This window comes from Podarcis melisellensis (assembly GCF_964234715.1).
Source record: "Podarcis melisellensis genome assembly, chromosome: 2".
Taxonomy (NCBI): Eukaryota; Metazoa; Chordata; class Lepidosauria; order Squamata; family Lacertidae; genus Podarcis; species Podarcis melisellensis.
Genome location: NC_138529.1, coordinates 32,502,132 through 32,526,685, shown reverse-complemented (window position 1 = coordinate 32,526,685; position 24,554 = coordinate 32,502,132). Strand labels below are relative to the sequence as shown.

Here is a 24,554-nt window from a genome sequence, read left to right as displayed (position 1 = left end):
ACAAGACCCAGAAAGTTCACCCTATCTCTGCCTGAGATTGGACTGGACTCAGCAATGGCAATGATAAATTCCTTCCCAGAGTTTCTTCTGTGCCCCTTATCACATCACCCCCTCTGGTACATCTCCCACATTACCTATCACCACCTTTAGCCCCTGCCAAAAATTCTGTTTTCCACAAGATGGATACAATGTTTGCTGCCAAAGGTCTGGAAGTCAAGCAATTTGCAAGTCCTGGTTGCACAATTTGTTATTTCAACACCCCAAATGTCTTTTCGCTATATTTATTCCTTTTCCAAAAGCCATCTCTGGCATGGTAGTTCTTGCTTGTGGGGTACACTAAAGTGGGGACATTACAGGTACCAACAGAGCAGGTAACTCCAGGGTACCTTGAGAGAGCAGGGTGTTGAATTAGAGTACAGTGGTACCTCGGATTAAGAACTTAATTCATTCTGGAGGTCTGTTCTTAACCTGAAACTGTTCTTAACCTGAAGCACCACTTTAGCTAATGGGGCCTCCCACTGCCGCCGCGCCGCCGCTGCACAATTTCTGTTCTCATCCTGAAACAAAGTTCTTAACCCGAGGTAATATTTCTGGGTTAGCTGAGTCTGTAACCTGAAGCGTATGTAACTTGAAGCGTATGTAACCCGAGGATACCACTGTATCCTTTTTTTAAATTTTAAGTTCAGTGATTTTCCCAGGCACTGTCATGTTCTGACTCTGACTTATAGTTCGATCAGAAAGCAGCTTTCTCCAGAGCAGATGAACTGGTTATTCTGATTTTTGTTCGTCTGCCTTCCCCTGAAATAGGTGACTTGTCTTGCTTACATTATTTTAAGCAATTTGCTTTGCTGGCCCCTGTAACACCCCCCATTTTAGTGTACCCAGTGGTGGTCTACTGTGATCTGAATTGGACTGTTGCCCTGCAATAGCCTGGTTCTTGGGTATCTTCTATGCCTCGTGGTTCATTTTCTACCAAACCAGTGTGGCTTTCATGCACAGGCAAAGTCACAGGTGCAGTTTACTACACCTCCTGAACATCACCGAATGTGCCAAAAAAGAGGGAAGGGGGCGTACTACGAATTGTCATATATTTAGGGGAAGATACCAGGTCAGACTGTTTGTGCATCTATGCATAGGATGAGACTGAGTTGGTAGCTGCTAACTGAGTTAGCGATTCTATACTAAAAGCTAAATTGGGATGAATTTAGCAGAAGTGTTTGTAAGTCAGCTCAAATGAGAGGTTTTTCTGCAGAAAATGATGGTGTGAATTGGCCTTGAGTAGATACACTGGCTGTTCCCAAAGAGCTCTTCCCTAAGATTGTGTGTTCCTTGCAACTTGGATTTCGGTGATGGCCAATCACTTGAAAGCACCTATCCAGACTTCCTTGCCTTGCTTCTTACCTCACCATGACATCCACGGCAGTGTCTACTTCCACCCTGAATATCATAGTCTGGGGAACATTGACTTCCACAATTCCAGGGAGTCCCAGCAATTCAGGGTGAGCCAAGGGGGTCATGGGTTCAGCTATGAGCATCAGTTCCAAAGATTTGAAGCTCACTGGGTTCTTTGCTGTCAACTATGAACAAAGAGGAGAAAACCAAGAAACCTTTGATCCCAAACCAAATAAACCACCCAAATCCCATAAGTCACTGAAGCATCTTCTGATAATGCTCATAGCAGCTCAGCTATGCATATGCTTCTGTAAGGTAAAGGGACCCCTGACTATTAGATCCAGTTGTAACCGACTGAGGTTGTGGCGCTCATCTCGCTTTATTGGCCGAGGGAGCTGGCGTACAGCTTCCGGGTCATGTGGCCAGCATGACTAAGCCACTTCTGGAGAACCAGAGCAGCGCATGGAAACACTGTTTACCTTCCCGCTGGAGCAGTACCTATTTATCTACTTTCACATTGATGTGCTTTCGAACTGCTAGGTTGGCAGGAGCAGGGACCGAGCAACGGGAGCTCACCCTGTCGTGGGGATTTGAACCGCCGACCTTCTGATCGGCAAGCCCAAAGCTCTGTGGTTGAACCCACAGCACCACCCGCGTCCCTTATTTGCTTCTGTAGAGAGAGACAAAAGAGAACAGCTTGAGTCAGGAAGTCCCTGGCTCAAAGGAACTCACAGAGAAGCTGGAGGCAAGCCCCTCTCTCTGTTATGTTACAGTCTCTCTCTCCCCCCTCCACCCGCCTCATGTCCTCACCTTTCTAGTCTTGGTTCAATTTGCTTACTTCAGTTTGTAATTTTTTAAAAAATCAATCCATGCAAGAGTGCACACAGTTTCATTACATATATTCATTTTTGTATGCAATTTTCACATTCTGACATGTAATGTCTCCTAATAAACTGGACTACCTTATAGAGCTGTTGTATGAAATACTGAGATAACAGATATAAATTGCTGTACAAATACTACTTCTATTCCTTGAAATGCCCAAATGTGCAATGCTCTACTATGGGGTTGCTGTTATTGCTGTTGTTGTTGTTGAATGGCTTTGGTTTCTCACCTTTAACTTATACGTAGCAGATCTCTTAAATGTGACACTGTAGCTCTGACCATTGTAGGCAAACATATCCATGTTATCAATCACCCAGGTGTAAGAGACAGAGGACCCCTGGCTGATCTCAGCAGTAAATACCTGGTTAAAGCAAAGAAGTTGCACGATGAGAATAACCCATATATTGGCTAGAATGGCTGAACTTTGGGCTAAGTATTGGGGAGCAGTAAATGAGTCTGGGTCTGGGTAGGATACTTCAGTGACCTGGGACTGAGGGGTCTGTGCACTGCCTAACACTCCAATAACTCAAGATCATGACTGCATTGTTTCCCAGTTCAGAGGTACAGTCCTTGCCAATTCTGCAAAGCCACAAAAATCAGTATAGGGTATGTATCTATGTACAATATATTTTTTTCATATAAGAATAGCTAGCTGTGCCCTGGGGTCACTCCAAAAACAATGACAACCAGTTCTTCTGTAGCTTACCCATTGGAAAGATGCCTCTTTCATTTGCAGTTTCCCCCCCTTGTGAGGTTGTTGCTGGGGACTGTTTGGTTAACTGGAATGGCCAGAGTATCAGAAGGTCCCTGGACCACTATCCTCAAAACATGACACCAGACATCCCTCACATAAAACAAAGAGTTAACTTTGGAAGGAACATCATAACCCACCTGTGACACATCCACTAGCATCCGGCATGGTCCAGGAGGCACCACCCTGAGTCCATCAATGGCATCATGTGACTGGATCTTCACAGACAACTTCTGGGCACTGACCTCATTGGAAGCAAGGATGTCCAAGATCTCCTCCTCTCTTGGTTTATCCATGACAAGCTTCACCGAGGAGAACCAGGTGTCTGTGGTCTCTCTGTAGCAGGAGGGGACACGCAGCACAATCTCTGCTGGGCAAGCGGCCACAAACGGCACCCCAGCCATGTCCACTGGGGACATCCAGTTAGCCACAGCCTTGCAACCAGAGGTGATCTTGACGACCAGGAAAATATCCTGCTTTGTGGGTATGTTGAGCTTCCCACTGAGTGGTGTGGGGTAGATAAGCTGCAGATCGCTGACTTTTGACTGCACTTGCACTGAGCAGCTGGCCTGTGAGCTGCTGACAGCATTTCTCACTGTGGCGGTGTAGGTGTAGGTACCAGACTCCAGCCTTTGGGCCAGCATTGGAGGGTTTGCCAAGCTCTTCATTGCTTGCGCAAAGGTCACTCGTAGGTCACAAAGCATGCTGTCCATCCAGGTGGGGTTGGGCGGCCCAGGGATACCTCCTTCCCACCAGCCCTCCTTCATGAGGCTGATGTAACTCTGTTGCCAAGGGGAATCCGTGTGGGGATGGCACTGCAGGAACGAGCCCCTATCAGCGCTGTGTTGTATCCCTATGATGTCACCCGGATGGACAAAGATCTCTTCTTCTGGCAGGAGAACCTGAAACGCACAGACAGCTGAAGCTAATCTGAATCATTGGGAGGCAGCCTCCATTTAAAGTACGCACACCTGGTCTTCATTCCACTCCTTCCTACAGTTGTGCACAAGAAGCAGAACAGTGTACCAGCAAGTAATGCTAATCCATATAAAACATCACAAGACCACCGCAATCTGACCTTTTAACATATGTGGTGGAACTGTAAGGTATTAAAAGAATTCTGGGAAATGATATATAATGAATTGAAAAAACTGTTTAAAATAACGTTTGTTTTTTTAAAAAACCAGAAGCCTTTTTGTTAGGAATTGTAGGTGTAGAATTACCGAAGGAGCAGAAAAGACTGTTCATGTACACAACGACAGCCTCCAGGATGCTGGAAAGAAGACAGCATCCCTACCAGATTGGAATGGCAGACCAAACTGTTGGACTATGCAGAAATGGGAAAAATGACCAGTAAAATCAGAAATCAGGAAGATCAAAATTTCAACAAAGAATGGGGGGGACCACTGCAAACATTTGAACTCTTTCGCAGGTTTAAAATAACTCTTGTAATGTAACAATGACTTTGGACACAATGGGCAACTTTAAAAATTGGAGTGTCTTAAAATGTGTAGTAGAAAAGTTTAAGTAAAGAACCCATGGAGAGGTAGAGGGAAGTCTAAAGATTTGGAAGAATCTTGTTTATTTGCTTTTATCTATGATTTTGAATGTAAACATTAATTTGTAAAAACCATATAAAATTTTAAAAATCTGAGCAGCACGTATCGGACGGAAAACAGAGGTGCCATGTAGCTCCTCCTTATGACTCATTCGTAAAAGCGGATCTGAACAAAAACATTTTGCATGGCTGCCGAAATAGCAAGGTGGGCCAGGCTAAAAAGAGGCTCCCAAGGTGAAGAGGTCCCATGACCTGGGAGCTATCACAGCAAGTGTTTCCCACGTGGAACCGCAGAACCACTTCCTGTATACCTAAGGCAAAACAAGATATGTGAAGAACCTCAAAGCATAGAGCAAACATTGAATGAAAGACAAGGGTAAGGCTTGTTTACAACCCCAAGGCAACTCCTGAATACACTTACGTGAATGTGGGTGTTTTCATTGCTGGGGGCGAGCAATAAAGGAAGATCAGCCACTATGGAATAGAATGGCGAAGCCCCTTTGTACCGTGGAGGGTATGGGAATGGCTGGATGTGAGCAGTTGTGTTCTCAAAGGCATATGAGCTGCAAGGGCTGGAGATGTTCAGGCAACGATCCTTCAAAGGGCACCACTGTTGCTCACTTGGGCATTCACCCATGGCATTGCAGAGTGGCTCAGAGTGACAGCAGGCAAAAGGTGAATGAAGCCGTTTGCACCCTGAGGAACAAATAAAAGGGCACTGAATCCCACAAAAGATACAAAACCAAAAAGCCAGGCGTCATTTCTATTTTAAGAGTGTGCATCAGCTCTGTAAGGTAAAGGTAAAGGGACCCATGACCATTAGCTCCGGTCGTGGCCGACTCTTGGGTTGCGGCGCTCATCTCACTTTACTGGCCAAGGGAGCCGGCGTACAGCTTCCGGGTCATGTGGCCAGCGTGACTAAGCTGCTTCTGGCGAACCAGAGCAGCGCACGGAAACGCCATTTACCTTCCCGCCAGAGCGGTACCTATTTATCTACGTGCACTTTGACATGCTTTCGAACTGCTAGGTTGGCAGGAGCAGGGACTGAGCAACAGGAGCTCACCCCGTCGCAGGGATTTGAACCAACGACCTTCTGATCGGCAAGTCCTAGACTCTGTGGTTTAACCCACAGCGCCACCCGCGTCCGTATGGGGGCTCAAATAACAAGGCAAATTGGGATGATTTGCAAATCTTTCCCCCTCCCAAGCTGATGTCCAAAAGTCGCATGTTGCCCTATCACTCTGTTCTTTCTAAGCTTCTCTTTACCCTATAGCTCTAATTTTTCCTATATTTTTTGTTTCTCCAGGTCCGTGGACTTTGCAGTAAGTGAGGCTGCCCAAAAATTTGCCTGTGGCACACTGAAGACCCTGGGTATTTTTTGCTAAAGCAGTTTTTTTAAAAAAAGAAGTTAAAAACTTCATTTAAGGGTTTTCTTTAAAATCCTAGCTTGTTGTGCTTTAAAACAAAAGGCAGAACTCTCAGGCAGCTTTACAGATGGTCTCGTGCTGTCAGGCATATCAGAGGAAACAATCAGTCACTGGAAAGCAAAGACCAATGCAAAGCTGCAAAGTTTTTTGAAATGTGCAGCAGAGAATACACCTGGCCACATCTTAGTTATTTTAAAGAAAGAGCAAGAGGCAAACATGCTCCCTCCTCATTATGGGGGAAAGTGAATCACTTTTATTTACCCCACAAAAAGCCCCTGGACCAATCTGTCGGCAATTTGGCAGGTTCACTGCACTCTGGAGGGACTACTCTGCCAGTAAATGTCATCTACCTTGGTGAAAAACAGGGGGAAGTTATAACATTTTATATTATCTATGGTAGCAGATGAGGAATACAGAGTTTTATTTTTTTAAAGGGTAGTTCAGAACCTAAATTACAGATCGAAGCAGAGAGAGTACAGAATGACTTAGAAACAGATCAATATTGTTTTAAACCACGCAGATATACAGATGCAAGGTGAATATTTGGGCCCACGCACACACTCTTATCTAATTTATTACTGTGATCAGCATATGCAAAGGTTGTAATATAAGTACCGCATTTTAGAAGAAAAGAGTGCGACTGGAAGGCAATTCCAATTACAAAAATGGATTAAATGGTGGAATTAACAAATGGGGGGGGGGAGAGAACTGTAATAAATCTGCAGCAAAGCCATTTTCCTCAGCTGAAAACAAGATGTTGCTAGGGAGAAATGGCAACTTATTTTTTAATTAAACTGCTTTAAAGAATAAAGACAGAATCTGTTATTCTTTGACCTAAGGGATTGCAAGGAAGGGAGCAGAAGGGGTTTCTCCCTTACCTGGTGGAATCAAATGTTGACTGGGACTGCAATATGGACGGAAAATCTGGAAACGGGCCTGGATTGGCTTATTTGTTGCTTGCATAGCAAAGTCTAGGGAGGTGACTGTTCCATTGTGGCTGAACCAGAGGCCTGGAAAGAGCATCAGCTGCAAGACAAAAGCAAGTCAAGGGTAGCTGGGGGGCAGTTTAAGATGGGTAGAGGGTTTAGGGCCCACAGTGAACATACTGAGCAACAATGGCGCCACAGTTTTATTTTTTACATATGAGGAAGTTAGCTACAAGAGGCACATCAGATTTGGAAATCAGGGTTTCCCATGAATTCTAATATTGGGCTTTCTGGGCAATTTTCTACTTACACAGATGTTGGATTGTATAATGCTGAGGTCACTGTCAAAAAGCAGCAGATTTCTCAAGATCCCTTAGCAATGTCTTGTGAAATAGAAGACATATTTGACGCACGAAAACAAATCGGCCCTGGAAATACATTACCTCCACTTTGCTGCCCCCTAAGAAAGGAGCTGCCTTTCTGGTGCTGACGTTCTTCACTTCATAGATAGCGCTAAACCTTGGCATTCCTGTCAGGAAGAAGCTTGGGCTTGGAAGTGCAGCTGTAATCATAGAGCACATAAAAAGGAACTGACAATACAGTCCTATAACATCCAATAGCGAGGCAGGGTGAGGCTGTGTTGCACTGCCTGTTGCTGCTTACCAAGGCAGTGTGGGGAGCTCAGAATATAGCGATCAGGGTTAGTAGCTAGACTTGGCTGGCCTCATGGCAGACCCTGCTTTCCGCTTCCTTTCAGCTCTCTCCTATTTCCTTTTTGTGCCCACCTTCTTCACCATTCAGAACTTCCTCATCAGCAGGAGCTCGCATTCAATTTCATCATCCTTCCCACATCATGGACTAAAGGTAAAGTGTAAAGGGACCCCTGACCATTAGGTCTAGTCATGGCCAACTCTGGGGTTGCAGTGCTCATCTTGCTTTACTGGCCGAGGGAGCCGGCGTACAGCTTCCGGGTCATGTGGCCAGCATGACTAAGCCGCTTCTGGCGAACCAGAGCAGCGCATGGAAACACTGTTTACCTTCCCGCCAGACCTATTTATCTACTTGCACTTTGACGTGCTTTCGAACTGCTAGGTTGGCAGGAGCAGGGACTGAGCAACGGGAGCTCACGCCGTCATGGGGATTTGAACAGCCAACCTTCTGATCAGCAAGCCCTAGGCTCTGTGGTTTAACCCACAGCGCCATGGACTAGAAGGCTTGTTTTCAACCCCTTGCAGGAGGAATTATTCTAGTCCATCACAGATGGCCCATCGGTCTCTAGAGCAAGTTCACCAAGTGCCTGTTCTATACTCCAAGCTGTGTCTCCTAAGCTGCCCATCTTTCCCTGTTCTCTGCTCCTTGGTTTCCTCTGCCAAGTTACCAACTCTGTCATCCCATGACTGCAAAGTTTTCTTATTGACCTTCGAAATGAGATTTCATCACAAATATTTTGAAAGTCCAAGTCTATAACGCTAATGGGATTGCCCCTTACAACTTTGCTCCAAGCTTCCTGAACAGGTTAGAACTACCTGGTTGTCTTTCTCAGCTTCCTTCTAATGAATCCCCCTCTTTTGAGAGGAGTGATCTCATTCGATGAATAATAAAGATCAGCCTATTCATGTTTGTTTCTGCATTTATTGTTTAATTTATATACCACTTCACAACAAAATAGGCTTCTAATCTGTTTGCAAAGTACAAAAGCTGGTTACACAGACATTACAATATAGTCACCCACAATGAAAACACACAGTAATACTACCCCATCAAAACTTTTGCAAAAAAAAATCCATTAAAATAACAGAACACAAACTAGAATGCCTCCAGTACCTCCAATTGTCTTTTCACAGATGAACGGTGATTTCTCAGAGCATGGGTTACATCTCCAGCACCCTTTTGAATCCACTAGAAGCATCTTCACACACGTTTCCTTCCCTCCCTCGGGTCGGCCTGAGGACATCCAGTTCTGGAATGTATCTATGAGGCCCCCGTCAACCCAGCGCATCGACCCAGAGGAGCCAAGGTCACGCAATCCAATCCAAACTGTGCCAGCACTGCTGATAAGAAAGACAAGGAAAGGCAATAACTCTGGTAACACCACGGATGGAGCCAATATTTGGAGACAGAACAGGATGAAGCCAGTGGTTTTCAACCAGTGTGCCATGCCATGGCACCCTAGGGTGGCTTGAATGATGGTCAGGGCAGGCAACACTGACCTGTGTCCCTCTTTCCTTTTCTCCCTCCTCTCACATCTCTGTCTCTCAAAGGCTTGCACAGCTGTTTGTTGCAGCATCCCTGGCTAGAAGCTCTGCAGGCGAATGGGGCCTCTGGTGCTGGCCATGGGGTACTGGTTGCCAGGAGCTGAGGTGGTCTTGGAATAAGCAAGCAAGGGAGGGAGGGAATCCAGACAGCTAGTTTGCCAGCCCTTGCTGTTGGGAATGGACAAACAAGTCCCAGGCCCCTGTGGGGCAGTGTGATGAGGAACCTCTATTTGGGGCAGGAGGGGCAGCTCAGAGACCAAGGGTGTCAGCAGTGGCTGCCCAGAGGACTGCCAAAGAGAGGGGAGAGGAGGCTGAGGAAACACTCCACAAGGGAGGGTGTTTGAAAAAGGGTGAGAGGCTGCCAGTTCTGCAGGCAAGAGGTGACATAACTGAGCTCCTGAGCCCCATAGGGGTGCCAAAGAAAGAATGTAGTTGGTCAAGGGAGCTACGGACTCAAAAAGGTTGAAAACCTCTGGGATGAAGCCATTGATCGTTGTCATGCTGCTTGACATTTCATTGTTTAACTTGATTGAACCAGACTTGTTTGATGCTAAGGCAGTCTGAGAATATTTTAAACAAACAAGCTATAGTTGGTTTAAATAACTCTCATACTAACTGTATGGAAACAGCTGGACCACGGCTCATTGCTAAGCAAAATGCAGTTTGATCAGCAAGCAGACAAGTGTATCGGCTTCAAGTAAAGAGGATCAGAAACAGGATTGATTAATATGTCCCTTTTGGTTCTCTGTTTCTCATTTTTCCAATCAATTTCAGGTCTCCACAGTACTGCATTTTTTGTTTTGTTTTTTGTTTAAATACCCTCACAAAAGTTATTCAGCATATTGGTGCATGTTTTCTGTTAATAAACACATTTTTGTATGCAGTTTTGAAATACACATATTTTTGCAAGCAATTTTCTGTAATATACTGCATTTTTGCCTGTTACTTTCACTAATAATTGAATCTATAGGCACACTTTACTATAAAATACATTTTGATACATGTAACATTGTTGGAGAATGGCACTGAAAAATTAGGAGAAGGGTGAATTTCACAGGGTGGTTGTGTTCTGGTTTTGAATTAAGTAGGTTCACCTTTAAATATGAACTAAATCCAGTTGTCCTCAGTCCTTATGCACAACCCAACATGCTCACCCCTCAGGCCAGCTCTGGCCACCACCTGTCTGTACCAGTGTCCATTCCTTGGCCTAGTAAACATACTGGGGAGGGAGGCAGCCACGCTCAGTCTGTGGAAAGCAGCTTCCGCAGTTGCCACCATCTTCATTTCCTGGAGTGGTACCATGGTGGCACAAGAGGGAGGACAGAGACCATCTTGCCCAGGCCACCTCAAAACTTGGCATCAGCCCTGGCAGCTAATCTGAGCATCAGTTGGACCTTCTGGACCAACTGAGCTTGCGCAACAGCTGGGATGATGAAATAAAAACTTGCCCACAATATCTTTGCTTATATTTATTTTAAGAAATAATCAAACAGCTGCAAAAACACCCTTCTCACCACTCCACACTCCCCCAGCAGAATACAAAGCATTTGGTCAGCTTAAATACAGTTTTCAAAATAATCAGTTACCCTATCACATCACTGCATTTGGTGCAGCAGGTAAACTCCACCTCTAATTAGTTACATTGTTAAGATACAGGTGTGCTGAAACGTTGATAGCTCACAGGTGTGCTGCCATGCAAATCATTATTACAAACACATACCACTGAGTAGCACCACTGACCACACCAATGTCAAGAAAAACCAACATAGTTTGGTCTGTTGGACCATCTAATCTCCAGGTGAATGGTTTTAGAAAGTATTTCAGAGACCTGGATCACTCATGCCATATTACAATATAACAAACCTTCTGACCCTGGGGCAGGGTAGTCTAAAAAAGGTAAAGGGACCCCTGACCATTAGGTCCAGTTGTGACCGACTCTGGGGTTGCGGTGCTCATCTCGCTTTATTGGCCGAGGGAGCCAGCATACAGCTTCAGGGTCATGTGGCCAGCATGACTAACCCGCTTCTGGCGAACCAGAGCAGCGCACAGAAACACCGTTTACCTTCCCGCCGGAGCGGTACCTATTTATCTACTTGCACTTTGACATGCTTTTGAACTGCTATGTTGGCAGGAGCAGGGACTGAGCAATGGGAGCTCACCCCGTCGCAGGGATTCGAACTGCCAAATTTCTGATCGGCAAGTCCTAGGCTCTGTGGTTTAGACCACAGTGCCACCCGTGTCCCTGGCAGGGTAGTCTATGCATTAAAAAAAAGAAAGAAAATCCTTATGATGCATGGAGTTGGGAAACGTTTACAAATGAGGCACATGCTAAAGTTACTTACTTAGAAAAAGATTTCTGGAGGTAGCTCTGTACCTCCAGGGACCTCACCACCACCAGGTCTCCTCCAGGCACACCCTGGCAGAGCTTCCTGGCATCCTGCCATGTCTCCTTTGTCTCACCAAGCCAGTAACAGTTCAAGTTCTGCAAATTGATTTGTCCACCTCGTGGGCAAGAGGAAGTATCTGAATTAAAACAACAACAACAACAACAACAACCGCTCAAGCTTAAGAGAACACCAGAACATGCTGTCTTGAATTGCAGAAGCCTCACATGTTTTTAATGCTATAAGCATTTTTTTAAATAAAATAAAAAGTTGGGCTTTTTCTTTCTGTTGGTGAAGAACATCTAATATAGTATGACAAGGGTATTTGTTTTAATATTATATACAGTATTGGAATAGAGATTTCGAATGTGAGACCATATTGATAGCAAACCTAAGCCCCCAAGACAGCTAAAGTAGGTTACAACTCAGCAGTTGAAAACAATAAAATAAATTAGTCATCTCTGATTTAAGACCCATTGCTACAAACACCATTTTAATTTTGGTAGCAGCAATTAATTCCATCCTACACAGGCCTTGTAGATTCATAGAATTATAGAGTTGGAAAATGACCCTGAGGATCATCTAATCCAAGCTGAATATGCTGCTGTCTCATACAGGGATCGAACCTGCAACCTTGGTGTTATCAGCACCACACTCTAACCAACTGAGCTATCCTTAAGCAGAAGCTATATCATGAGGTCCTTCAGAATGAAAGGAACCCTTGACAGAGCCCATGTTTGGAATTATAATCAGCAGAAAGCAGATCTGGCAACACCAAGCCTGAGCACCAATATCCCATCCCTAAGAATGCATGCAGGATTACAAAAAAGAAAAATTTAAAGAAGAAGTTACAACCCTTCATTAATAATTGGTTTTGTATAATGGACACACACTTTTCCTCACAAACCCAACTATCTTGGCAACAACAGGAGGCTAGTTGGCAGCCGCCTCGAAAAACTCGTTGTCGTGACAACCCTAAACAAAGTCTGATCCGTTGCTGACCCCATAAATCCTCCCAACTATACAAATCAATTTTTAAAGGCTCCCCACAGCTCTCCTTTAGGTGCTAGTATTCAGGTGTCCAGACAAGGGCTTTGTTTGGGTCTTTCAGCCCTCCCAAATGCTGCCCAGTAAACTTTGTTACTGTTTCCATGGAGCCTGGCTTTCAGTTTCTGCCATCTTTTTCCAAACGAGAAGGGGAAGAGGGTGATTTATAAACAGGTATTCTACGGTGGGTAGCTGTCTCAAGAGGAGAAGCATTAACAGTGTGTGTCCCCTCAGAAATAAGAGCTGTTACGTTCAATGAGACCTACTCTCAGGTAAACATATTGGATTGGATGGTTGGGTGGGTTTTAAAAAAAGATTTGAAATCAGGGTTTGAAGTAAATTTACAGGCCCTCCCTAAGGGGGAACCTGAATAGTGCTATTAATTGGGACCAGCATCAATGCTGATCTAACACTGAACCATGGTTAAGTCTGGGAAGAGGATGGAGCACACATGCACATGACCAGCTCCCAATTGCTTAACCAGGGTGTTAAGAAACATGGCAGTGCTACTGCTGACCATGTCAAAGAAGCTTCTTAAAGGTGAACACAGAAAGCAAAGTTTTGGGCCCGACAGGCAAGGATGCTCAGACTTTCCTTACATCTATAAGGAGCATCCGCACAATGTCTTTTAATTGTGGCTAATTCATTCAGACTGATACCTCCTCACCCTCTTCTGACAAATACTAACAAAGATCAGCTTCAAAGTTCTGCTCTTTAGAGTATGATCTCTGAAACGTGTACAAAACAGCTGCATTAACCATGCCTTGTGTATTTTAAGGATGGATTATCCACTCTTTTTAGTGCTTCTTGACGGGAATGAGTTTGAGCATGCGTGCATGAGTTTTGCATGAATCCTTCTCTTTTCTTTAAGAATAATTTGCCTGGAGCATTTTTCCATAGTCAAAATGGGTTGGTGATTGCTTTAAAGTGCAAAGTCCACAATTTCTAACCAAAACGACCCCTTCTAACCATCCTGATCTAGTGAACAGAAGGGTGGTTAAATCATGCTGAAAATTGACTGACACATGCTAAGAGATCTAGCCTTGTTATCCCACTGCAGCTATGCTTTTCCAACACAGAACTCCCACTTTGTAGAAACACTGCTTCGCCTACCTGTGTCCCCTTTGCCCAGCAGCAGGAACAATAGCCACCATGGTCGAAATCCCTGGGATGCCATCCTCAGCAGCATCCCAGCTGCAGCTCTAGGTGAGGTTAGCAGCTGACTTCTCACCTTCTGTCCACCATCACAGCATCCAGGCTGAGACAATGGCAACCTTAAGAGGGACCCCTCTCACACTCATAGCATCAGACGGACCCGACAGTGCTGTGTGCCTTCTGAGATCAATGGCCAATATTGCTGGCTGCCTCGCGCTGCTTCCCTGGCTTCCTGCCTCTCTGGTCTTTTTATAAGGGCTCTGCTGCTCTACAACTCTCTCTCTCTCCCAGGGGGAAAAATGCCTTTTTTCTAGCTGCCCCCTAGTCTCCCTGGTTACACATCTGCTGTTCCCCTTCAGCCTTCTGCACACTGACAAGTTCGCTTTCTCTAGAGCCTCTGCTCTGCTGCCTTGTCCCTCTTCCTTCCACTTTCCTAATATCCTAACATGAAGTCCAGTTGTCCCCATCATGCTTGCAATAACCTCTCTTCCCGCAAGGTCAGTTTCTCTCACAGACATGCTTCAGATCCTGCGAGATTCCAGAGGTTTGGTGGAGCCACTTTAAGCCAGCTTTCGTCTTCCACATCACCTTAACTCCAGCTCCTCCCTTATCCACACCTAAATAACCTTGATCCACTTCAGATTGTCTCCACCATAAATCCTGCACCTTTTGTTAGGGGCCATATACTACTTATTTGCTCTGATCTCCATTTTCGACAGCTTCCAACTTTGCATAACATTTAGGAGAACACTTCCCTTGAGGTTGGTACCAAAATTTTAATACCTTGGAAGCTTTATTCAAAAATACACCCTTGACAAACATACCATGGTCTTCCCCTTCCACAGGGGTAGGGAACCTTCAGCTTGCAGGCTTAGTTAGGCCTGACATAGGTCCCAGTTTGGCCCAGGAGGCCATTCCCACCCCCACCCCCAACCACACCCTCCTGCCCCACAATTGACATCAGATAGTGATGACAGGTGATTAACAAGTGGACAGGTCTCACCCTCCTGTCAAAAGAGCCCGCTGAAGGTGGAGTAAGCCAGAATCCGGCCCACCAGGATGGAGGAGATGGCACGCTACTTAAAGCATCCATGCTTAAGTCTACCTTTGACTCAAAATAATGGCCAGCTTCCCCACCCACCCAAGTGGGACATGGATAGACATCTCTCTGCAGCACCACTTATCTCACCAAGAAGTTCCTGGCCTCCTGGATCCTTCATTCTCCAGATGACAAACAGATCAGTACCTTCTTGGACATGGATCCAGATGTCTATGTTGTTCTGGTGTCTTACCACAACCTTTGGACACTTAAGGATTACTGCTTTCACGGGCAAGACCACATTAATAGTAGCTCTGTGGAACAGACTCTTTCCAGCATTCAGGGCCTCAACCTTCACCATATAGGTACCAGGAAGATACACATGCAACACTCTTGGGTTTGTGGTGCTGAGACCTCCATCACCTCCATCTCCAAAGTCCCAGATGTACAGAATGCCAGGCAGTGAGATATTAGCAACGAATTCAACAAGTTGCCCATGCTGTTGCCGTGTGGTGAATGAGAGTTTCACCTAAACAGAAAGAGCAGGTAGGAAGTTTTGACTCAGGTTTAATTTCCCTTCCTCCAACCCAAAGCATAAATAGGATGCAGGTATAATTTCATGAGAAGGGGATAATGCCCCTCACTAATTAATAACATCAGGCTATTCCTAATTCCTGCAGCTTGTACAGCACTCAGCTAGAGGCCGTGCAGATGATAACATTTTGGGTAGTATGAAGAGGAGATCCAGATCAAAGGAGTGCTGTGCATTAACTGTACCTGTTCTCATAGTACTGTAGCAACAAAAGGTACAGAAGTCCTATTTTGGATGAAGCATATTTGCCAAATGTCTGCAGCAATTAAAGACTCAAAGACACTTTTGAAGACCAGGCATTCCAGAACAAGCATGGACTGGTTACAGTCTTACATGGCCTACTTAATTTTTCCAAAAATTTAAACTCCCGGTAATGGTCCAGCAATGAGTTTTAAATTTACAAAGTGCAATACAATAAAATATAATATAATAAAAAATATGAATATGAGTATTTAATGTACTGAATGAGCCATCTCCCATCTTCAGCCACAAATCCATACAAACACACTGTGAACCATCTGAACAAAGCACAATTTGGGAGCCCCTGCTCTAACCTCTAAAATCAGTGACTGGGTTTGGGAGAGACAAGGTACTGTATCCAGCTTATGTTTATGGAGATCAAGGAAAAGGAGCTGTTTTAGAACTTGAGCTTGCACTGCCAGTTTTAAAGTGGCCTTTGCCCCTCACCACTGACTCTTTTTATTTTCCATCACTGGCAGGGGTGGCTTCCATTTCCCAGGACTCTTTACAAACCCTCTAGAAATTCCCTCACCATCTGATGTGAAAAGGTGAAGTTGCTGAGTCAGAGACCACTAGCCCATCAAGCCTAGTTTTGTCATGTCTGATTGGCAGCAACTCAAGGTCACCAAGGTCCCATTTCTCTTGTCTGAGATGACAGGGATTGAACATGTTGTGGACAAAGGATGTGCTCTGCCAAGAATCTGCTCATCATCAGCATCCCTTAGTAAAGAAGGGGTAGCTAACCTGTGGCCCTCCAGATGTTGCTGGACTACAGCTCCCATCATTTCCTGACCACTGGGCTATCCTGGAGTCCAACAACATCTGGAGGGACACAGATTCCCCATTCGTGTAGGGAAGTAATGAGTTGGACTTCCTAACCACAATTCCCAAACACAAAATTGGGCAGAAATGCTATTAGAACTGATTCCATTACCTGAATTGGGTATGCAGCATGGATGACTGTTTTATTGCACACTTGGCTCTGGATTTCATTGGAGCACACCTTCCCACAGTCCACCTCTGTTTCGCTACCTAGAGATCCACATAGGCAATGATCCAAAAAGTCCATGGCATAATAGGTGCACCCTTTGCTATAGCAGAGTTCAAGGCAGGACTTCTGGGTGTGGGTACCAGTTGAAAGGTAAGAATAGTGCAGGACTGCATCACTTCTGGTCAGAGTGTCCTTCACACAGGAGATAAAATCAACAGCTGGGAAGGGAGGAAGAGAAAACTCACGGTAAATGTTTGAACCACTTATGGACAAATGCTTGAAAAACTCTGTTTCTGTTTCTGTTTGCACAGCTTTGTTTGTTTACACTTTACAAACTGATCCAGCAAAACTGGCAAGAAAGCTCTCCCCATTTTGCAGAGTGAACACTGAGATGGATGCAGACACAAGCAGAGTCCTGCTGAATCAGTCCAGAAGCAAAATTCTGTTCTTGCAGTAGCCAGACAAATGCCTTTGGGAAGCCCAGAAGTGGGGCTTGAGGGCAAAAGCACTCTCCTGCTTGTGACTGCCAGCAGCGGATATTGAGGCAAGCTGCTTTTGACATTAGCGTGCTGTACTACTGAGCTAGGTTTTCTCCTGAAGTAGAAGGCCAGGAGTCCAACAGAACTGTCCGCAACCTCAACCAGACTCCAGCTCCACGATTCTTTGGGCAAATTGATATGAAACTGATATAAATATGTAGTATAGACAGAGCTGCTTCAGACAACAGTCATTTCCAATTTGAGTCTCGGGAGTGGGACTGGGGAACCTCTGCCCTTCCAGAGGCTGCTGAACGACAACGACAACTCCCATCAACCTTGCCCATTGGCCATTCTGTCACCAGGAAGCTTTTGTCAGTAGCTTGTTTTGTTTTGGTTTGGTTTATTTTACAATGCAGATTTTGTGAGAGTAGGCAGACATCTGATAGACTAACAGTGCACGTCTAACCACGGTGTTGGCTTTTACAGACGAGAAGAAGAAAGCTACTGACACGCAGGGATTTGGATGAAACTAAACTCCCTTCACCAGCAACCGATGGGGTGGGAACGCCCAACAATCACATATTAGATGGATTCCTACCACAGCTACATCCATAAGGCACACCTGAGACGCTCCACAGGGCCCCGAGGTGAAAGAAGAAGAAAAAGCATTGAAGGTGACAACAAACTCTTCCATCTGGCTGGCCAAAAACGTATTTTACTCACTGCGGGTCAGTGATAAGAGATCCAGTGGTTTGGCGCTGCCAGCAGTGGCTTCCGGGACACATCGGAGCAATTCTGTGTTGCTTACGAGAACGTGCCTCTCTTGTGCCCACGTCATCAACCAGCGTAAGGAACAGTCATATGTGAAACTGTTGGAGATGAGGTTGCTGTCAGGAAGAAGGGGAAGGGATTTGGGCAAGAAAGTCAGTCACCTCCCTCAGGCTGTATGGCAAACCTGCTGCCACAAAACGCACATACCCCCCCAAAGAGAGCAGTTGCCAGCACATTAACTCTGCTCCTTTAACTTCCACACCATTTCAACAGATCATTGTTTAAAGCAATCAGAAAATCTCTGTGTTTACTTTGTCTGTGTAAATAATTCAGTAGGTGAGATGCATTCAGTGACTGCTGTCTAAGGATAAATGATCATGTTCGTACCAAAGCCCCAAATCTTCAATAAGTCCACTCGCTTGTGGATTTCCCTTTAGTAGATCAGTTTGTCATTTGGTAATATTCCTTTTAACAATATCTAAATGTGGGGTGAGGCACAAGTGCCCCTGGTGGGCCTAGAGAAATCCTCTACCCTAAAATGGAAAAGAAAGCAAGATCTCCACCTTTGAACAGGGCACTACCAAGTCTCTGTTCAAAGCTTTTTAAACAGTGGGCTGTATCAAGATGAATATATGTTTGCTGTTCCATAGGTACAAGTGACACCCCCAACAAAAAGCTGCAGCACATGGAATGCTACTGTTCAAGATCCCTGCCAGCGTTGCCCTTTTCCCAAAATACCCCACTCCGTTTTTGTACTTCTGCAGACCTTGGACTTCCCCTGAGCCTGAAGATACCTCCCTCTCATGCATGGCTAATGTTGTTAGACTGCAACTCCCATCATCATGGACCACTGGCCCTGCTGGCTAGGAGTGATGGGACCGGAGTCCAGCAACACCTGGAGGACCACAGGCTCCTCACCACTGAGCTAAACCTATCAGGTAAAGGTAAAGGTACCCCTGCCCGTACGGGCCAGTCGTGTCTGACTCTGGGGTTGCGTGCTCATCTCGCTCTAGAGGCCGGGAGCTGGCGCCGTCCGAAGACACTTCCAGGTCACGTGGCCAGCGTGACGAAGCTGCAGCTGGCGAGCCAGCACCAGCGCAGCACACGGAAACGTCGTTTACCTTCCCACTATAAAGCGGTCCCTATTTATCTACTTGCACTTAAGAGTGCTTTTGAACTGCTAGGTGGGCAGGAGCTGGGACCAAATGACGGGAGCTCACCCCGCCACAGGGATTCGAACCGCCGACCATACGATCGGCAAGTCCTAGGCACTGAGGTTTTACCCACAGCGCCACCCGCGCCCCAACCTATCAAGGCAACTACTAATTGTTGGCTATCTGCAGTATGGTAGCGCTGCAGAGAGCTTGCTGGGGAGACCATGCATTAAAAAGAAAGGGACTCAAAAATAACTTAAACAAGGTTTTAATTACAAAAACTCCTTATACACTAAATACATTAACAACAAACCAGACCCAACCCCCAGGGTAATGGGAGAGGTAGGTGCTGCTCCTTATATACTACACCCAAATGCTGGCACACCTTAATCAATACAACTCAGCAGCACCTGCTATGTTTCACAGCTGTAAAGCTGGGTCTCGTTATCTTGCTCTGGTCCCTTAAAGACATACACATCAAGTGGAACAATGATGAACCTTTACATTTAAAGAAACCATTCAACACTAATAAGGGAACAAATCTCCTTGACATCTTTCTGTAATGACGCCACCAGGGAACCAATAGCTTTCCAGATGTGGCTGGCTCCTATCATACCTGGCCATTGGCCATTATCTGGCAGGCCAAAGGGTTTCCACATGTGGTTTTTAGGCAAGGTGTGAGGGGTAGGTAAAGGGGGAAGATTCATAGAAGAGATCGTGCCAGATAATGGTACCTACAGAGTCCTCAGTTTGCCCAGGTAGTGGAAGGCTCCCTCCTCAATTGTGTGGATGCAGTTGAAGCTCAGGTCCCTGCAGAATTTAGAGCACAAAGAAATGTTGGAAGAAATTGCAAGGTCCAGGGAAAGTGTCCATCAGCGAGAAGCAGCATGATGATAACGGAAGGGTAATCAGAAAACTTCAAGGCCTGTCCCTTGGTGCAGTAAACTCCAAAAGAGAGTTACAGTGGTACCTTGGGTTAAGTACTTAATTCGTTCCGGAGGTCCGTACTTAACCTGAAACTGTTCTTAAACTGAAGCACCACTTTAGCTAATGGGGCCTGCTGCTGCTGCCGCGCCGCTGGAGCACAATTTCTGTTCTCATCCTGAAGCAAAGTTCTTAACCTGAAGCACTATTTCTGGGTTAGTGGAGTCTGTAACCTGAAGTGTATGTAACCTGAAGCATATGTAACCCAAGGTACCACTGTACTATGACTGAGTACACACAGTGCCTTTAAAGCACATTTCCCCCCCACAGACCTCAAAGAATTCTGGGCACTGTTGTTTGTCCCACACAGAGTTACAATTCCCAGCAACCCTTAACAAACTACTAACAACCAGAATTTAGACATCCTGCTAGCAACCAGATTTTGTAATTAAGACTAAATTTGAAAATCATTTATATGATTGCAAACCTACCAAGTTCATTTCAAACTCTACAGTTTGGAATTTACTATTATAAGTAGGTGTGTGGAACCTGTAGCCCTCCAGGTATTACTGGACTTCCATCAGCCCCAGCAGGAGCCCCCAGTGGGAAGGGGCAAGGCAGTGGGGAGGTTGGTGTAGTGTGAATGAACCAGCACCTACACTGAGCCAATCTCCCCACTAGCTGTTTCCCTGAGCCTCAGCCAGTGCGTCCAATATTCAGGGATGATAATCCAACAACATCTGGAAAGCAATGGCCTAGGCACCCTGGATTATAGAAGCTGAAAAGGAAAGCAGTTTTTGTTTTGCACATATTGACATTTCTTGGGTATTTATAATCCCCATATTCACACAGTTGGAATGGGGACAGTAATCTTGGGATTTCACAAATAGGGATGGAGTGGCAAGTGATTTGCAGCACTATACTGGAGGAGTTTTGTGCAAGAATTCACTTACAATGCTTGGATGTTGGGGTACCCAGCAAGCTCCACTCTTCGGACTATACTCAGGCGGTTATGTGAAAGATCACTGCATTCAAAACCAAGAGTGACATTTGTTAACAGCATCTCACAAGCCACGTCTGGCAAACAGCAGTTTGGTTCAATACGGTAACATGCCACATTGTTCTCCATGGTGATCAGTTCACAGTGCAAACTGGCTCCCTACTGCTGAGGCATTCCTTCCTATTCTTAACATAATATGCGCCCCAGGTGTTCCCTTAGATATAATGAAGAGAGACTGTCAGCCGTGCAGATGTATGAGAATCATCTTATTACTGTAGTATCATATAAAAGCTAGGAGGCTAGGCAGCTCAAGCAGGACAAAGTGGAATTCGCAGAAGCAACATGGGCATGTGAAACAAGCCCCACAATGTCAAGACATAGTCCTGCCTTAAGAGAACTTTAAACCAGGCCTTGGTCCTGTATACCTGAAGGAGCATCTCCACCTCCATCGTTCAGCCAGGACACTGCACCGAGGGCCTTCTGGGGTACCCTCATTGTGAGAAGTGAGGTTACAGGGAACCAGACAGAGGACCTTCTCGGCAGTGGTGCGTGCCCTGTGGAACGCTCTCCCATCAGATCTCAAGGAAATAAGCAGCTATCCTATTTTTAAAAGACACCTGAAGGCAGCCCTGTTTAGGGAAGTTTTAAATATTTAATGCTGTATTGTTTTTAACACTTGATTGGGAACTGCCCAGAGTGGCTGGGGAAACTCAGCCAGATGGGCGGGGTATAAATAATAAATTATTATTATATTATAAAATGCTGCGTGGAAGTGATTGTGCTGGTAACCCAAACTGTAAATCACACAGCATCACAACTGTACTGAAACCCTCCTTTGATTTTGGCCCTGTACATGTGATTACAGACCTATAAATGAGAGGATGTGGGATTCCCTTGTGAGGAGCTTTGTACACCCTTTCAAGGGTGGTTGCTTGGTGGTAATTTGCCTCGGAAAAAATAACGATGGCTGTTTTCTTCCCGGTCTATTTCCCTGAGGGCTCTGTGCCTTGAGCCGAGGGGTCAGGAGCCAACATGTGCAGTCAGAGGAGCGAGCATTCTTTGGCAAGCTCCTAGGGTCAGCTCCATCTGACCCAAACATTCCCGCAATGCTTCGTCTCATGAGACGGCACCACTCAGCACCAGTGAACATGCTTCACCTCCCTCCCTGTGAGTCATCACAGGCTCTCAGAGAAAGGAGCATCTACTACAATCTCTAAAGCATCCCTCCCAATCCCCCCCCCCCATACACACTGGATATCGCTGCGCAAAACCACCCCAGCAGCTTACTTACAGGATTGTTTTGTTCAGTGAGCAGGGAACTTCTATTGGGATTTCCAGCAACCCCAGATGAGAGCAGTTCACTGTTGTGACTGTGCAGGCACACTTTGCTGGGCACAGGACTGCCAAGGCCTCTTCCTTCTCCTGTTGGCATCTGGCTCTTAGCGACAAGGTCACCCTCTTCATTCCTCCAAAGCTCTCTGAAACCTGGTGCCTTTCCTTTTCCCTCAGCCCCTGGCTTGGGCCTTTCCAAGGATCTACTACCTTGCATTTAGCAGAGCTCCACTGCTTGAGTGGCTTCGCCTTAGCTCCTGTTTCCCCTGCTGCTGATGGTGCAGCACTGTCCCCTGGAAATGTTGACATTTCACCTGTGCAGAGACTGCAAAGCAGTAGGGCCACACAGAGGAGGGCACTGGAATGGCAGAAGATAGCCCTGTGGTCAGGCGGCCTACTGGCTACTGTTTCTTTGGAAGGCCAGAGCTTATTTAGTGTGGTGAAGCAGTGCAAACCCATGGTGAGCAAAACCAAACAGCGCAGAAGGAACACAACACCCAGCGTTTTTCAGATCTGCCCCACTGCTGCCAAGCTACTATTTCCAAAGTATTTCTGGCTTAATTCGCAATGCAAACAAAAAGCCTTGCTTCCTCAACCCAATGGTCTCTCTAGTTCCCTGCCCTGTTTCTCAGGTAGGGCGATATATTGGATGGCACTGAGTTAACTAAGCAGAAGGAGGAAATCAAACAAAAGATCACTTTGCTGTAATTTGATTTCTCGGGAAATCCATGTAGAGAAAGCTATTAGATTTACAGTAATTTTTACCTTCCTGTTGGCCACAAATGTACTTTGCTACTTTGCTCTTTTCAAATTTCTGCCAGGTGGATTTTTTACAGCCCTCCGCTGAACAAATGTGTTTAATCTCAGTCTCTGCTTCAAATCATTTTTAAGAGAAGCAGGAGATAAGAGGCAGAGGAGGAAGTCAAGCAAGTCGCAACGAGTTTACTATAAATACGACCAAGTTGTGCCCAAAGCATGGCAGGTGCCTCGGAATAGCCACTTCATCATATCCAGACCCATTTGGCTTCTTTTCATCTACAAATTTGATGGCTGTGTTGGCATACATTCAGCAGTGCCACAAGTTGCACACTCCTTGCAAAGCGTCTTTTCACCACCTGGCATGCCGCCATGAAGGACTAATGTGGCAAACGATATGTCACACGTATGCACAAAGTGCATTAGCTGAAACTGCCTTCCAGCCTGTTGACCCTGTTCAGCTCAGAAAAGCAACAAGAGAGGAAGCTGTGATCCAGCTTAACTGCTCCATTTACTTTGAAAAAATGCGGAGAAATTGTTATCTCCCCCACAAAGGAGGGAGACAACTTCTAATGCTGTTTGTTGACTTTTCATCAGCTCAGAGTTTAGATTAAGGGAGTCCTGCTTTGCACAGATGCTCACACCCACCAAGTTATACCTTATAAATCCTTTTTCTTCCTCATCACCTCCCTTCCCCAACCGCTGTTATCCGTTGTCCTCAGTTGACATGGCAGCACTATTGCCATCCTGCAGTTAGCCCAGAAATTATATTGCATTCCTTCGATGCGTTGTCCTGGTGCTCTAGTTTAGAAGAAAAGAGCCTTCCAAGAATTAAAAGCACACTTTGAATCCTCCATCTAGACTTGGCTTGGCTACATAGTGGAGATGGCCTGGCTGCTTCGGGACTTGCAACAATTCCCAGGGAAGGTCAGCAAGTCCTGTAGGAGGTTGTTCCTGATGTGCCGGCTTTGGTGTCCAGGTTGGAGCTGTGCAGTGGATGACGATGAGCCAAAAGCCTTTCCTCGCACAACTGCAGGCTGCTTTCTTTCCATCAGCGCTCCCTCTCTTTATCCACCCTCCCCCCTACACACAGCAGGGGCCTCTCAGAAACTCCTACACGCTTTGTCCAGCTACTTTCAGATCAGCCAGCGAGAGCTTCCAAGAGAAGTGTAGCCTATTCACTCCCCTGCTTAGCATCTCTCCCTCCCTAACAAGCAGACAAGCAGTTTCCAGCATGCAGAGCTGGCAGAGAGAGAAGAGGCAGGGGAATTTGAAAAGATTCATTGCACGGAAAAAAATTCCTTGATGTGTTTGAGACTTGACCTTGCACTCTTTGGCCTGAGAATATCACTGAAATCTAAGGAGCCTACATCTAAGCAGCAGGCATGCAGAAGATCGCACCACTGTCCTCTTAGCTGACAAGTTACTTTTACCTACAAAAGACAGAGGTTTAGGGCAGGGATGGGGAGCCTCAGGCCAAAGAATGTGGCCCTCCC

General features: G+C 45.8%; 1 protein-coding gene across 3 annotated transcripts in view; it reads right to left on the bottom strand.

Moving 5' to 3' along the window:
- The window catches only part of LOC309363321 (polycystin-1-like), a gene marked incomplete at its 3' end in the record, with an annotated part of 59,316 nt that extends 35,895 nt beyond the window's left edge, over positions 1–23,421 (bottom strand). For all 3 annotated transcript variants that reach the window (XR_014165302.1, XM_081899465.1, XM_081899466.1), the window contains exons 1-14: positions 22,262–23,421; positions 20,924–20,995; positions 19,785–19,856; positions 17,845–18,008; positions 16,586–16,860; positions 14,970–15,348; positions 11,537–11,717; positions 8,764–8,990; positions 7,383–7,501; positions 6,892–7,039; positions 5,008–5,282; positions 3,169–3,930; positions 2,507–2,638; positions 1,402–1,577 (exon numbers count right to left, since the gene is read on the bottom strand). Coding sequence is in view for 2 of the 3 variants with exons in the window: in XM_081899465.1 (XP_081755591.1) it covers positions 1,402–1,577; positions 2,507–2,638; positions 3,169–3,930; positions 5,008–5,282; positions 6,892–7,039; positions 7,383–7,501; positions 8,764–8,990; positions 11,537–11,717; positions 14,970–15,348; positions 16,586–16,860; positions 17,845–18,008; positions 19,785–19,856; positions 20,924–20,995; positions 22,262–22,761 (3,482 nt within the window). The remainder of the gene's footprint in view (positions 1–1,401; positions 1,578–2,506; positions 2,639–3,168; positions 3,931–5,007; positions 5,283–6,891; positions 7,040–7,382; positions 7,502–8,763; positions 8,991–11,536; positions 11,718–14,969; positions 15,349–16,585; positions 16,861–17,844; positions 18,009–19,784; positions 19,857–20,923; positions 20,996–22,261) is intronic.
- Positions 23,422–24,554: the final 1,133 nt, after the last annotated feature.